We start from the raw sequence: 12272 nt of genomic DNA, 5'->3' as shown, positions 1-12272 counted from the left end.
TGTGTTAACAGCCCACCTGCCTCTGCCACCCAAGTGCTAGGATTAAAGGTGTGCACCCACACCGCTAGGCTTAAAATTGTTTATTTCTATTGTATGAATGTTTGGTCTGCAAGTATATCTGTCTGTCATATGTGTGCCTGGTCCCTGTGGAGATCAGCAGAGGCTATCAGAATGGGAGGCTTCTAGAACAGGAGTCACCAGAACCATTTTGTAGGTTCTGGGAATCAAACCTGTGTCCTTTGCGAGAGCAGCCAGTGCTGAGCTTTCTCTCCAGCCCCGCTGCTTCCCACTTGCAAAACTTGGTCCTTTTAATCGGGCTATGGAGGACAGGTAGCAGGACCTGGCTTGGGGCACAGGATGTGTGACTCACAAGTTCAGCAACAGTGATACTTTATGGCCATACCTACACTTCTGGACACCCACCCTCCACCTTCCAAGTGTGCGGGGACAAGACTTTCATCCTCCGGTTCCCTCTCTCACAAGTGGCTACTCATTCCTGGGAAGAGGTCTCACCAAGAACTGAAGCCAAAACTTACTTTGCCTTTACAGAGAAGGATGAGACCCGACCGCATCCTGGAGCCCCACCGCGCCCCCTCTCCCCCTCACCTTGCACGGGGGTTGCAGGAGGCAGCTTCTGCCCACAGTGGCTACAGAACCTAGCTGACTTCTCTCGGGACACATGCTGGCACTGCAGACACTTCATGCCGTTATCCACAGACCTGAAGGAAAGAGTCAGCCGCCAGCACGATATAAGCTTCAGCCTCCTGTCACGTGACTACCGCCCACTTCAGTTTCGTTTTCCAGGAAAGTGAAGTGACTGGGGCCATGGAAGGTTGGGGCAGTCGAAACCCAGCACCAGACCTCCCATCAGTCAGTACTCCATCCCAAACCTGGCTGCTTCCCTCAAGCAGGGATTCACAACCCCCACGGCCCCTCCCCCTCCATTGTCCACCACCACAGCTCAAGGAAGCTCAAAGGACGCCCCCAAAAGAAAGGGGTCCTGAAGGAAGGTGGGCTCTGCAGAGCCCCAGCCAGCTGGGGACCCTGTCCGAGGGAGGCAGGGTTGGCAGCTGCCTGCCTGCCTGTGGGACTTGTGTGAGCCCATGCTGCGCCAGTGCTGATGGATGTCCCCTGCTGTGCTTTCACACACACACACACACACACACACACACACACACACACACACACACCAACCCCAGGCAACTGAAGGAGAGGGTTTCAGGATCCGTGGGGACCAGTTTTGAGAGTGTGAAGCCAACCAGCCCAGATGACCTGGTCAGAGCTCCCAGCAAAGGGCACCAAACCAGGGTAAAGGTTGTGGGTAATCCGGACCAAGGATAGGGTGCGAACCCTGGCTCCAGGCCACTCCAGGGAGGGTATAGAGACCAGCCCCTCTGCTCTGGTTCAAGGGAAAAGTTCCAAACACACCAATCATTCTCACTGCTCAGGGCTAGCTGCCATTGTCCACCCTGAAGGGGCAGAGGCCAAGCCAGTGGGCTCCAACTGTGCTTTTATCTTCTGTGCTTGCTGCTGGATCCTCCCTTCCTCCCAGCCCCTGCCCCGACAGCCTCCTTTGGCTTGACCACAGTTAGGTGGTGAGCCTGGGTTGGGGAGGTGATCTTTATGGAAGTTGGGGGCCCCACGTTGCCTCCTCTCCTGAAGCACCCTGAGACACATCACTCAGATACCTCCTGTAACCACACCACTTAGACCTTCTTTCCCCGTAAACGGACGGTCTCACCTGCACTCCTAGTGCACAAAACTGGGTATAGTCTCATGTGCTGGTAACTCCAGTCCTTGAGAGGTGGAGTCAGGACTATTAGTAGTTCAAAGCCAGCAAGGACTACAAAGAACTCTAACTTAAAACCAAAACAAAAAACACAAGAGCAACTATGTAGCCATGATGGTGGCCCAGTCTTTAATCCCAGCACTCAGGAGGCAGAGGCAGGTGGGTCTATGTGAGTGTGAGGCCAGCTTGGTCTACAGAGCCAGTTTCAGGACAGGCTCCAAAGCTACACAGAGAAACCCTGGAGAGAGAGAGAGAGAGAGAGAGAGAGAGAGAGAGAGAGAGAAAGCGTGCAACTATATATGTTAATGTTAGAGGGAATCTCAGGAAAGAATGACCAGAGGCTGGGGCTGGGACTAGGGCTGGAGCCACAGGGCGCTCGCTGAGAGCTTGGGAGCTGGAAGAGCTGGTGATACCCCGCAAGTGTTCCCACAGGTGACCAACACTGTCTGTCCCAACCCTCTGTCCTTTTGAGCCAGATGTACATTTCTTTTAAGAAAATTTGGCTTCTGGCCTGGTGATGGCTATGGGTGTCAGACAGAACAAGTCTTTAATCCCAGCACTCCAGAGGCAGAAACAGGCAGATCTCTTAACTTTGAGACCAGCCTGGTCTACAGAGTGAGTTCAAGACAGCTAGGACTGCACAAAGAAACCCTGTCTGGAAAAACAAAAAACAAACAAAACAAAAAAAAAAAAAAAAAAAAAAAAAAAAAAAAAAAAAAAAAAGAAAGAAAGAAAGTTCTGCTTCTCAGATTGGGTGTGACTGCACATTCCTTTAATCTCAACACTCTGGAGGCAGGCAGGTTGCTGAGTTTGAAGCCAGCCTGGCCTACATAATGAGTTTGAGGACAGCCAGCGCTATACATAGAAGAAACCTGGTCTCGAAAAGCCAAAAGAGAGAAAAGGGAAGAGAAGAAAAGGAAAAGAAAGTTTTGCTTCTCAACCCTTGAGTTTCTCGAAACAACCAAACCAAGCCTAAGAAGTGTATTTTGGGGTGGCAAGTTTTCTCCTGCCACATTTTGGGGTGGTGTAGCCTTAGCCAACACAACTAAAGTCGGTTCTCCAGGGCTGTTCAGGAAACTCCAAAGCGCTTCAGCTAAGACTAGGAACAGCCTGGCAGTATCAACGCCTCTCCACTCAGCCAGCAAGGGGACGTTCACCCTGAGACTAGACTAAGAAAAGCCGGTGGGTTTGGACCGGCCCATCGCAAGGCTCAGCTCCATGCGACAGGGAGCCTCCCCAGCCTCCCGTGACCCCAGCCTTGACCCGGAGGAAGATCAGCACCCCAGGCACAGATGCCAGCCAGGCTGGTAAAAGTTCTGGGTTGCGCTTGCTGAGGGCGGATTCCGGGGCGGAGCTGAGACCCGGGACCGCTTTGAGCTCGCTAGCGTGGTTGGGCATGTTGAGGGCACTGTCCTTCCCGGGAACTCAGGAGCAAGGCAGCCCTAGCGTGGGTCGCAGCCCGAGAGTTGATGGGGTCGGAGCCGCCCGCAGGGCCGGGCTGAATCCGAAACCGAAAGTTAGAACGAGAAGGAAGTGGCGGCTGGGCACGCACTCTGGTCCTGCACCTGCACCGCGGGACCCTGCTCCCCTAGCAGGACCTGCGGCATCCGGAGCTCCGCACGTCGCCCCCTAGGACTCTCCACCCGTGACACACGCGCCCTGCCCAGCAGAACCTTGCATCCTGGTCCCTGGGACCGGCATCCCGCACCCTAGACCTCGGGTCACCTCCCGGGACTTGCATCAGTCTCCCGGCCCCGCACCGCCGCCAGGAACCTGGAAGCCTCTGGTTCGCACCTGCAGCGCCCACGCGTCCCCCCTGCCCGGCAGGCTCGCGCGCCTCGGTGCGGAATCACGGGGCCCGGCGCCGCCCCTTTGCCTCCCTGGCGCGGAGCCTGGCCGGAATTCCCCGCCCGGTGGCGCCGGCCTAGCTTGCTTTCCGGGAGGTCACTGCAGCCGCGCGGCGCGCCCACGGCACTCGGAATCTCACTCCAATGCAAACCAGAGTTTCCCAGAGTGCCCCTCTCCCCCAGCCACAGCAGGCCAGGGAGACTGGGAAGAACACTGATCCTGATCTGTGCGAGTCTCTAGCTCCGGACTCCCAGCACCTTGGACAGTGTCCAGGCCCTAGCCCAGCTGAGGCCACCGTCAGAAGGGCCTGAAAGACACCAAAGGAGTCACAGGTCTACAGGTCTCCCTCGGGTGCAAAGTGGAGATCACCAACCCGCCACCCGGAGGTGCGCCAAGGCCACTCACTGGCAGTAGTCATTGAGTGAGTAGCCGCACTTGGTGAATCCTGCCGCCACCCCCAGAGCTTTAAATACTAACAAGTGTGGGCAGACTAAGCATTTGTCTTTATTCAAAAACACCGCGAGGAAAGAAACACCTCTAACTAGTTAGGACTACTGAGACTTACCCGACTTTGTAGCCAGAGGAAGTGCTACAAGCTCCTTTTTGTTGTTTTGCTTTTTGAGCAGGGTTTCTCTATGTTACAGCTTTGGCTGTCCTGCAACTCACTCTGTAGACCAGGCTGGCCTCGAACTCACAGAGATCCACCTGCCTCTGCCTCCCGAGTGCTGGAATTAAAGGTGTTTGCTGCCGCCACCTCCAGCTTATTACAAGCTCCTTTTTACAGTCAAAGTTTAAACATAAGACCGAGAGTAATACATATTTTAATTTATGGTATTCCGGAATCTCTGGGCACCTCTGATGTGGGGAGGGAGAGATCAGGATTTATAACTTCTGATACAGGGTGTTAGTTTAAAATGTTTACGTAGTCCTGGGTTATTTTAAATTGCTTTTCCTGGCCTGGGAGAATGCAAGGCAGAGGGTCAAAGTGGCTATCAGTCCTAATATAATCAGAAATATGAGCACAGGTTATAAGCTTACAATTTTTTTTTCATATTCCTGGGCTCTTCACATCCAAACATATATCTGGAGGCTGCTCTCATCCAGACTACCTCAGTGGCTGAGGGTGACCCTGAGCTCTTGATCCTCCTGCTTATGTCTTTAAATATTTTTATTTCATGTGCATTGGGGTTTTGCCTGCATATGTCTGTGTGAGAGTGTTGGATTCAATGGACTTGAGAGTTACAATTGTGAGCTGCCATGAGGGTGCTGGGAACTGAACTCAGGTCCTCTGGAAGAGCAGCAAGTGCTCTTAACCTCTGAGCCACCTCTCCAGCTTCCCTGCGCATGTCTTAGGTGCTGGGAATACCTGTGTGCTACCACACCTGGTTTTATATGGTGCTGGGAATGGCACGAAGGGCTTCTGGATGCTAGGCAAGCACTCTAGCGACTGATCTAAGTTCCCTTCCCACCCTGCAGCTCTTGACTCTTCTGGCCACAGTGGCTTCTCCATGTATGTATGTATGTATGTATGTATATGTATATATGTATGTGTGTATATGTATATATGTATGCGTGTATATATGTATGTATGTGTGTGTATATATACATGTAAATACTTATTTTTATTTGGATTGCTATTTTGCCTGAATGTACGTCTGTATGAGGGTGTCAGATCTCGGAGTGGTAGACAGTCATTAGCTGCCATGTGGGGGCTGAGAATTGAACCCCAGTCCTCTGGAGGATCAGCCAGGGATCTTGGCCACTGGGCAGTCTCTCTGGCCTCCTATTCTTACCCTTGCTTTCACCTCAGATCTGTCACAGCCCCTCAAGGCCCTGCTGCAGTATTCCTTCCTTACTTTTTTTTTTCTCCTTGAGTTTCTATTGCATTTATTTATGCCAGTATGAAGTGGCTTCTTGGCTAACTGTTCCTCGATGTCTTTCTTTAGAATTGCTGAGTTCCCTCCCTCCCTGCTCTCGTGGGGTTTGGATGAGAACGGCCTCCAAGGCTTCTGAGTTTGAATACTTGGTCCCAGCTGACAGAACTGTTTGGAAAAGAGTAGGTGTGGCCTTTTTGGAGGAGGCGCCACGGGACAGCGCTGAGGTTTTAAAAGCCGATTCCCACCAGCGCTCTGTGCCTCCGGCTTTCACATCCAGACGGGAGCTCTCAGCAGTACCTCTATGTCCTGGCCCTAACATCACAAATTCAAGCCCTCTGGGACCCATAGCCCTTCTGCAAGTCTGTTCTACACAGCTGTAGAAAGTAACTAAACGGTCTTCAGTCATTGTCCACCCTGGAGACAAGCCTAGGGGAGGGCGTGGTGCCGTGGACTGACCTTGTGGTGCTGAAAGGCTAAACCCTTTGCTTCTCTCCCTTTGGAGACAATGAGAGCTAGAGCCTTTGGCTAAGAACCTGACAACTTTCTGGAAAAGCCACCCATGGACGTCTTATTAATACAGAACAGAACCCCTCCAGAAAGTTCCCGTTCCCTTTGCGGGAGGCAGAGGAACCCCGGGAGAAAAATGAAAAGGTACGATTGTAGGTGGCTGCCTGGGGTACTTTTGCTTTGCCTGGATGAGTTAGGGGTTTCTAGAAGCTGCAGTCTAACCCTTGACAATTAGAGGCTTACACTCCGAGCGTCTAGAGCTAGAGACCGTTGGTGTCCAGGCAGAGGCTTGCAGAGCTCCGATTCTGTGCTCAGAGCTGGGGTGTTGGGACTCAGCTCGTCACCCTCCCCGGCCCTCTGGCAGCCATTGGCTTCTCTCAGTCTCTTCTCCCACCACAGCAGGTTTGAAAAAAAAAACCTTTGTTACCGCCATGTTGAAACTCTGGGTGGGGGTGAGCATCGATGAGAACTGGCGGCCCCCACGAGCCCCAAATGAGGGCCACGTCACTTGATATAAACTACAAATAAACTAGACACCTGATGACAGGGACCCTCAGTTGAGGATTTGCCTCCATTAGATTGGCCTATCGACACGGAATGAAATGGGCACAGTAAAGAAACCAAAAATAGCTGCTGTAACACGATTAATAAAAGAGCCAGAGACAGATAATGGGTTTCCAGCTTCAGGTTTAAGATCAGAGAAGCAAAGCAGCCGGCCACTAGCTCTTACCTCTACCTCAGATGAAAATGTGTGCGCCTGTGTCCACGAACCCTCAGAGTGCGTGCAATGCAGTCTGCTGCGCTCCACCAAGCCTCAGACTGCAATTCTGGACTGCTGTGCTCATACCTCTCTAGATCTGGGATTAAAGGTGTGGGGTCCCAAATGCTAACGTCTCCTTTGTGTGAGACTGATTCATTCCAATGTAACCCTGGGTGGCCTTGAACTCACAGAGATCCATCTGCCTTTGTCTCTTGGGCCCTGGGACTAAAGGCATGAGCCACCACTGGCTGTGTAACTTTGTTTTGAACCCCGGTGGCTTTATTAGATCATACACAATGTAAGGGAACAGGTAGCTGGGAGCAGGGGAATCTGCAAACTGGGGTGGTGGACTTGAAGTGTATGACAATGACAGAGCTTTTGAGTATAGACAGAGGTGCAGAGAAGCTGATGTGCTAATAGGCACCACAGGCATATGTTAATGGAAGGCCAGATGCCCTTTTTGCCAGAGATAAGGAGGAATGTTTCCTTTTACCAGGTAGAAGCTACTCCTTTTCTTGAATAATGATTGTGTGGAAGGCCACACCCGGGTAGGTGATGCTGAGGCTGAGGAGTAAAGCAGGGAGCCCCACCCCTGCATGGCCTCTGCTTCAGCTCCTGCTCTGACACTCAGTCTATGTGCCTGAGACCTGAAAGGAACATAAACCCCTCTCTCCTCCGGGCTGCTTTTGATCATGAGCTTTATCATGGCAATAGAAAGAAAGTTAGGGCCGAGACCTTTTGCAAACCACAGCTTTCTGTGAGGGCCCTGGGGGACGTCTGCCGGCCATGAGAGTAGACTCATCTAGAGCAGGTTACGTTGTCTTAAACTGTGGGGCTCATGGCCGAATGTGGAGTTGTGAAAACGTAGACAACAGTGAGAGTTTCTAAGTGCACACTCACCAAAATTTAGTGGGAAATACGTGGATGATGAAACTGAGGTGTTTCTGCCAAAGTTTCACCCAGGAGCATCTCGCCCCACAGTGCCAAACAAAACTTCCAGAAACACTGTAGCTCAGATCCCAGGCTATTGAACCTTATGAACTGCAGTGTTTTAAATACAAAATTTTCTCTTGTGGAAACACAATAGCTACCTTAGAGAACAGAGACTCTTGCAGGGGGTGGGGGTGGGGGAGGGGGTAAGGGAGTGGAGGGTGGGGTTGGGAGAGTGTTGGGGATGTGATGATCCCAAGGGTTTGCAGGCGAGTTAGCTTGGCCTAATTGGTCGGCCCCAGGTCATAATGAGAGTTCTTGTCTCAAAAAACCAAATCAATGGCAACTGAGCCACGTCTCCCGAGGTCGAACTACACACTCTACCCAGGGAAGTTTGGCTTTCTCTAGCCTGACTTTGAGGGAGGGTAGAAATGTGGGAAATAGAAGGCTGAAGAGCTGGCTCTGTGGTTGGGGACACTTGCTGCTCTTAGAGAGCATCCAAGCTTGACTCCCAGAACTCATGTGACAGCTCACAGAGGTCTGTGACTTTAGTTTCAGGTACCCCCTTTGGTCTCTGTAGGCATGGCAGACACATGGTACATACATACATACATACATACATGCTGACAGAACACCATACATATAAAATGAAAACCAATCTTTTTCTTTTGGTTTTTCCAGACAGGGTTTTGTGGGTGACATATTATTTATGGCTTATTAAAGCTTGCCTGGAGGTACAGAAAACAAAGCCAGCCACGCTAGTTAGCCATAGAAGCTAGGTAGTGGTGGCACACACCTTTAATCTCAGGACTTAGGAGAAAGGCAGATGGGTCTCTGAGGCCAAGACTACACTGGGCTACCAAAGAGTGAACCAGAACTCAGGCCTTTAATTCCAGGTTTGAGAGGCATAAACTCACAGAGATCCTCCTGCCTCTGCCTTCTGAATGCTGGGATTAAAAGCATGTGCCAGCATCGCCTGGCCCCCCTTTTTTTTTTTTAAAGACAGGGTCTTCCTGTGTAGCTCTGGCTGACCTGGAATTCAACAGAGATCTGCTTCTGCCTCCCAAGTCCGGGGTTAGATGTGTGGCACCACTCCCGGCTCCTTTATTTTCTTGATTAAACTCTAACTTTGTTTCAGGTGGACACACCTAGAATACACTGTTGCAGTGTGGAGATCTAGGTATACTCAGACTCTGAGATTCCACACCTGCTTGGCCAGAACAGGAGTTGGTACTCAAGGCCTTTGCCCTGTATGCAGCCATTTGCCAAAGGTCGTTAGAGGAACTGACATGTGCAGCTGCCTGAGTACAGGAAGCAGTCAGGACAAGGGTTTCCTGTGTGGCTCGGCCTTCCCTGTGCAAGCTCCTGGGCTCCAGCTGGGCTCCACAGCAGGAAAAGAAGGCAAGGCCCTCATCTGGGGTCAGGCTTGAAATTGGTGCTGTTAGGGGCTGGGGAGATGGCTCATCAGTTCAGGGTGCCTGTTCTTGTAGAGGATCCGGGTTCCGTTCCAAAGCATGATGGCTCACTAACATTCTAACTCCCGCTCCAGGGGATCTAATGCCCCTCTTCTGACCTCCACGGGCACCAAGTGCATGTACACATACATGCATGGAGGCAAAAACAGTCAAACACATAAAATGTTTTAAGCCAGCAAAAGTGGTTTGTTAGAATTTCTTCCCATGACAGATATAAAAAACTTCTCCCCTTCCTGCCAAGATCCCATCAATGTTCACTCTGGGGACCACTGAATTTATTGGGGTGTGGGAGCTTCCTGAAAAGACACCAGAAAATCTTTACCCAGTGAGAAAGGTGGCTTTCCCCCAGCCAAGCCCATGGAGCACCCTCACTAGATTCCCCAGCATGCAGGGGCAGGAGGAGGACAAGGATGATGCCAGCCTGGTCTCCATAACCGTATCCTATCTCAAAATAAAACAAAAACACCCCCACACCCCATGGCTATGGACAGACTCAGCATTGAGCATCGGGGAGGCCCTGGACTTGGTCTGAGACCACACACAACAAAAGCATTAAAATTCCCAAAATTCGGGTTAATTTTTTTAATTGGGGAATTCTGAAACAATCCGTATGAAATTGTTACAGACCACCACCCTTAGGAAAGCCAATTGAGAGTACAAGGAGGCCTTTATTTTGGCCTATGGGCAGTTGCCAAAGCTCAGGGTCCAGCGTTCTCAAAGGCCAAGTCGTACATGATGGTCAGAGGGACCAGAGCTGTCTTGTAGTATTTATTTGGGTAGAACTTGGTAGTTACTTCAAGCACAGCATGACAATTAATTTTGACTCATACGTTTATCAGTTATTTTAGTTTGTGCTTAGTTTATACAAACGTTAGTGATTTTGGTTAATACTGGGAGTCCACGGTTGGTCATGTTGGTCGGTCATGTCATGGACAATCCCAAGTGTGTTGTGGTGGCAGACATGGCTGTTGAGGGTGTGTAGAGGGCTGAGAAGTGACAAGGCCACACAAAATGGAATCGGGACAGGATGGCACTATAGTGTCAGAGTGACTTCAAATTCACCTCTTTTAACCATCGTAGTTACTGAGTCTGGCGCGGTGCCTCTCACCCTTAATCCCAGGTATTGGGCGGCTGAGGCAAAAGGATTACAAGCCCGGGAATCTGATGCAGACTTGAGCAATCTAGGAAGACCCTGTCCTCAAGCAAACAAACCCCTCTGTTATTTCAAAGGCAAATATGCGCGCCTGCGTGCACACGTGTAGATAATGAGTTGCAATTGACCCCTCTCACTCTGCTTCGGCATCCAGCCCGTGCAACACACCCCTTGCCTCTTCCCTGTAGGTGTCACTGACCTTTAGGCATTTGGTTTCCTGGGGCTGACTTACACTCTGGGAAGAGCGCTAACAAGCTGCATTGACCGACTGCTCTGGGACTGCAAAGGTATCGGGCTGCAGGTGGGGTCAGTGCCTTCAGAGTGGTTGAAAAAAAGAGCTTCCCTTTGTCTCCCCTGGCTTCTGGAAGCATGGTGAGTGTATTAGTCAGGGTTCTCTAGAGCAACAGAACTTATAGAATGGAGATTTAATAGAATGGTTTACAGGCTGTGGTCCAACTAATCCAACAATGGCTGCATAGGAATGGAAGGACCAAGAATCCAGTAATCGCGTAGTCCTTGAGGCTGGATATCCCGGCTGGTCTTCACTTTTACCACAGGATCCAGAAGGAGTAGACTTCTAATACCCTTGCTCTCACACTTGTAGCAGGAGTGAGAGCAAGCAGGCAAAGAGCAAAACCTTCCTTCTTCTGTGTTAATAGTGGACTAAACCTCTGAGCTGTAAGCCAGCCCCAGACAAATGTTTTCCTGTAGAAGAGTTGCCATGGTCTTGGCACCTCACCACATGATTGACAAGTAACTAAGACACTGGTTTGTGTGGTGCATGAGTTCAAACCTAGGCCTTCATGCATGTTACTCAGGTGTTGACAACTGAGCTTGCCACCCTGTGTCTCCATGTTGGGCGTAGGGCCTACCCTGACCGAGTACCACATTCTCTGAATTTAACTAGCTTCAGCTACAGAGACCATTTCCTAGGGCGATGGTCATAGGTGCATAGAGTTACAAACTCAGAGTAATCAGGGCCACAGCTGAGTCCAGAGCAGGCACTGGTGCTGTAAGGTCCTCCTTCATTGCTGAAACACAGCTTCTGGGTTTCAGGATGATTGATGCCTTCCTCAAAGGGAAAGCAGGCCCCTAGCTAGGACTGCGTCACCCACAACACCTTGTCTCAGGGCAGGAATGTGGCCCTGTAGCTGCCTCTCTTTTGGCCCAGTGGCACTAAGGGCACTCAGTGCTCAGTGTGGAAGTCCATAAGAACACACAGTACATGACAACTGATGTTCATAAGGTCAAACCCACCCCATTGGAGGAGGGTAAACAAGGTTTATGAGTCCATTACCTGCGGATGTGGATTGATTCTGCCTGTAAATTTCTCGTGTGATACCATGATCCCTCCCCTAAAATAGCATGGGATTCTTCCCACAACCATTGGCAGGCAGTGTGTTCCTTAGCTATTGGGCACGGTTGCTCCTGTGATCCGATAGAAGGATGACTTCCTCCTTTACTGTGTACTTCTGGTGAATAAAATATGCTCCATGGGTTAGCCGTTGTTCCATGAAATGGTGAGACACTTAGAAGCCTCTTTTCCATCTTTAGCTGGCTTGACAAGTCAACTGGAGACAAATTAGCTAGACTGAGTGTCTCTGTGCACCGACTGCAAGCTAGATTTCCACAGAGAATACTCAACGACGGAGGTGCAGATGTCTGGTTTGTTGAATCAGTCTTAGACACAGAGGGATCTAAAACACTTGCCAGCTTCTATTGCCAGGCCCAGTTGGTAATAACGCAAGGACGGCGGAAATGGCAGAACTCCTTAAGCAATTAACACCTTGCAAGAACTTCTAACCTCGGTTCATAGCACAGAATCCTAGGATCAGATAACCAACCGGATATGTTTAAGCGCTGAAGTTTTTATGATTAACAGGAGAAATGAATTAATCAATTAGCCAGGTCTGGAGGGAAACTGGCTTGTATG

The 12272-nt window shown here is 50.6% G+C and overlaps 1 protein-coding gene across 1 annotated transcript in view; it reads right to left on the bottom strand.

Annotated features, from left to right (window-relative positions):
- The window catches only part of Rnf213 (ring finger protein 213), an 89430-nt gene extending 88724 nt beyond the window's left edge, over positions 1-706 (bottom strand). Inside the window, exon 1 of the mRNA XM_051181693.1 lies at positions 607-706. Within this exon, the coding sequence (XP_051037650.1) occupies positions 607-703 (97 nt within the window). The 5' untranslated portion in view covers positions 704-706. The remainder of the gene's footprint in view (positions 1-606) is intronic.
- Between the last annotated feature and the right edge of the window lie 11566 nt (positions 707-12272).

Source organism: Phodopus roborovskii, unplaced genomic scaffold, assembly GCF_943737965.1.
Source record: "Phodopus roborovskii unplaced genomic scaffold, PHOROB, whole genome shotgun sequence".
Taxonomy (NCBI): Eukaryota; Metazoa; Chordata; class Mammalia; order Rodentia; family Cricetidae; genus Phodopus; species Phodopus roborovskii.
This window is presented reverse-complemented; position numbering and strand designations above follow the sequence as displayed.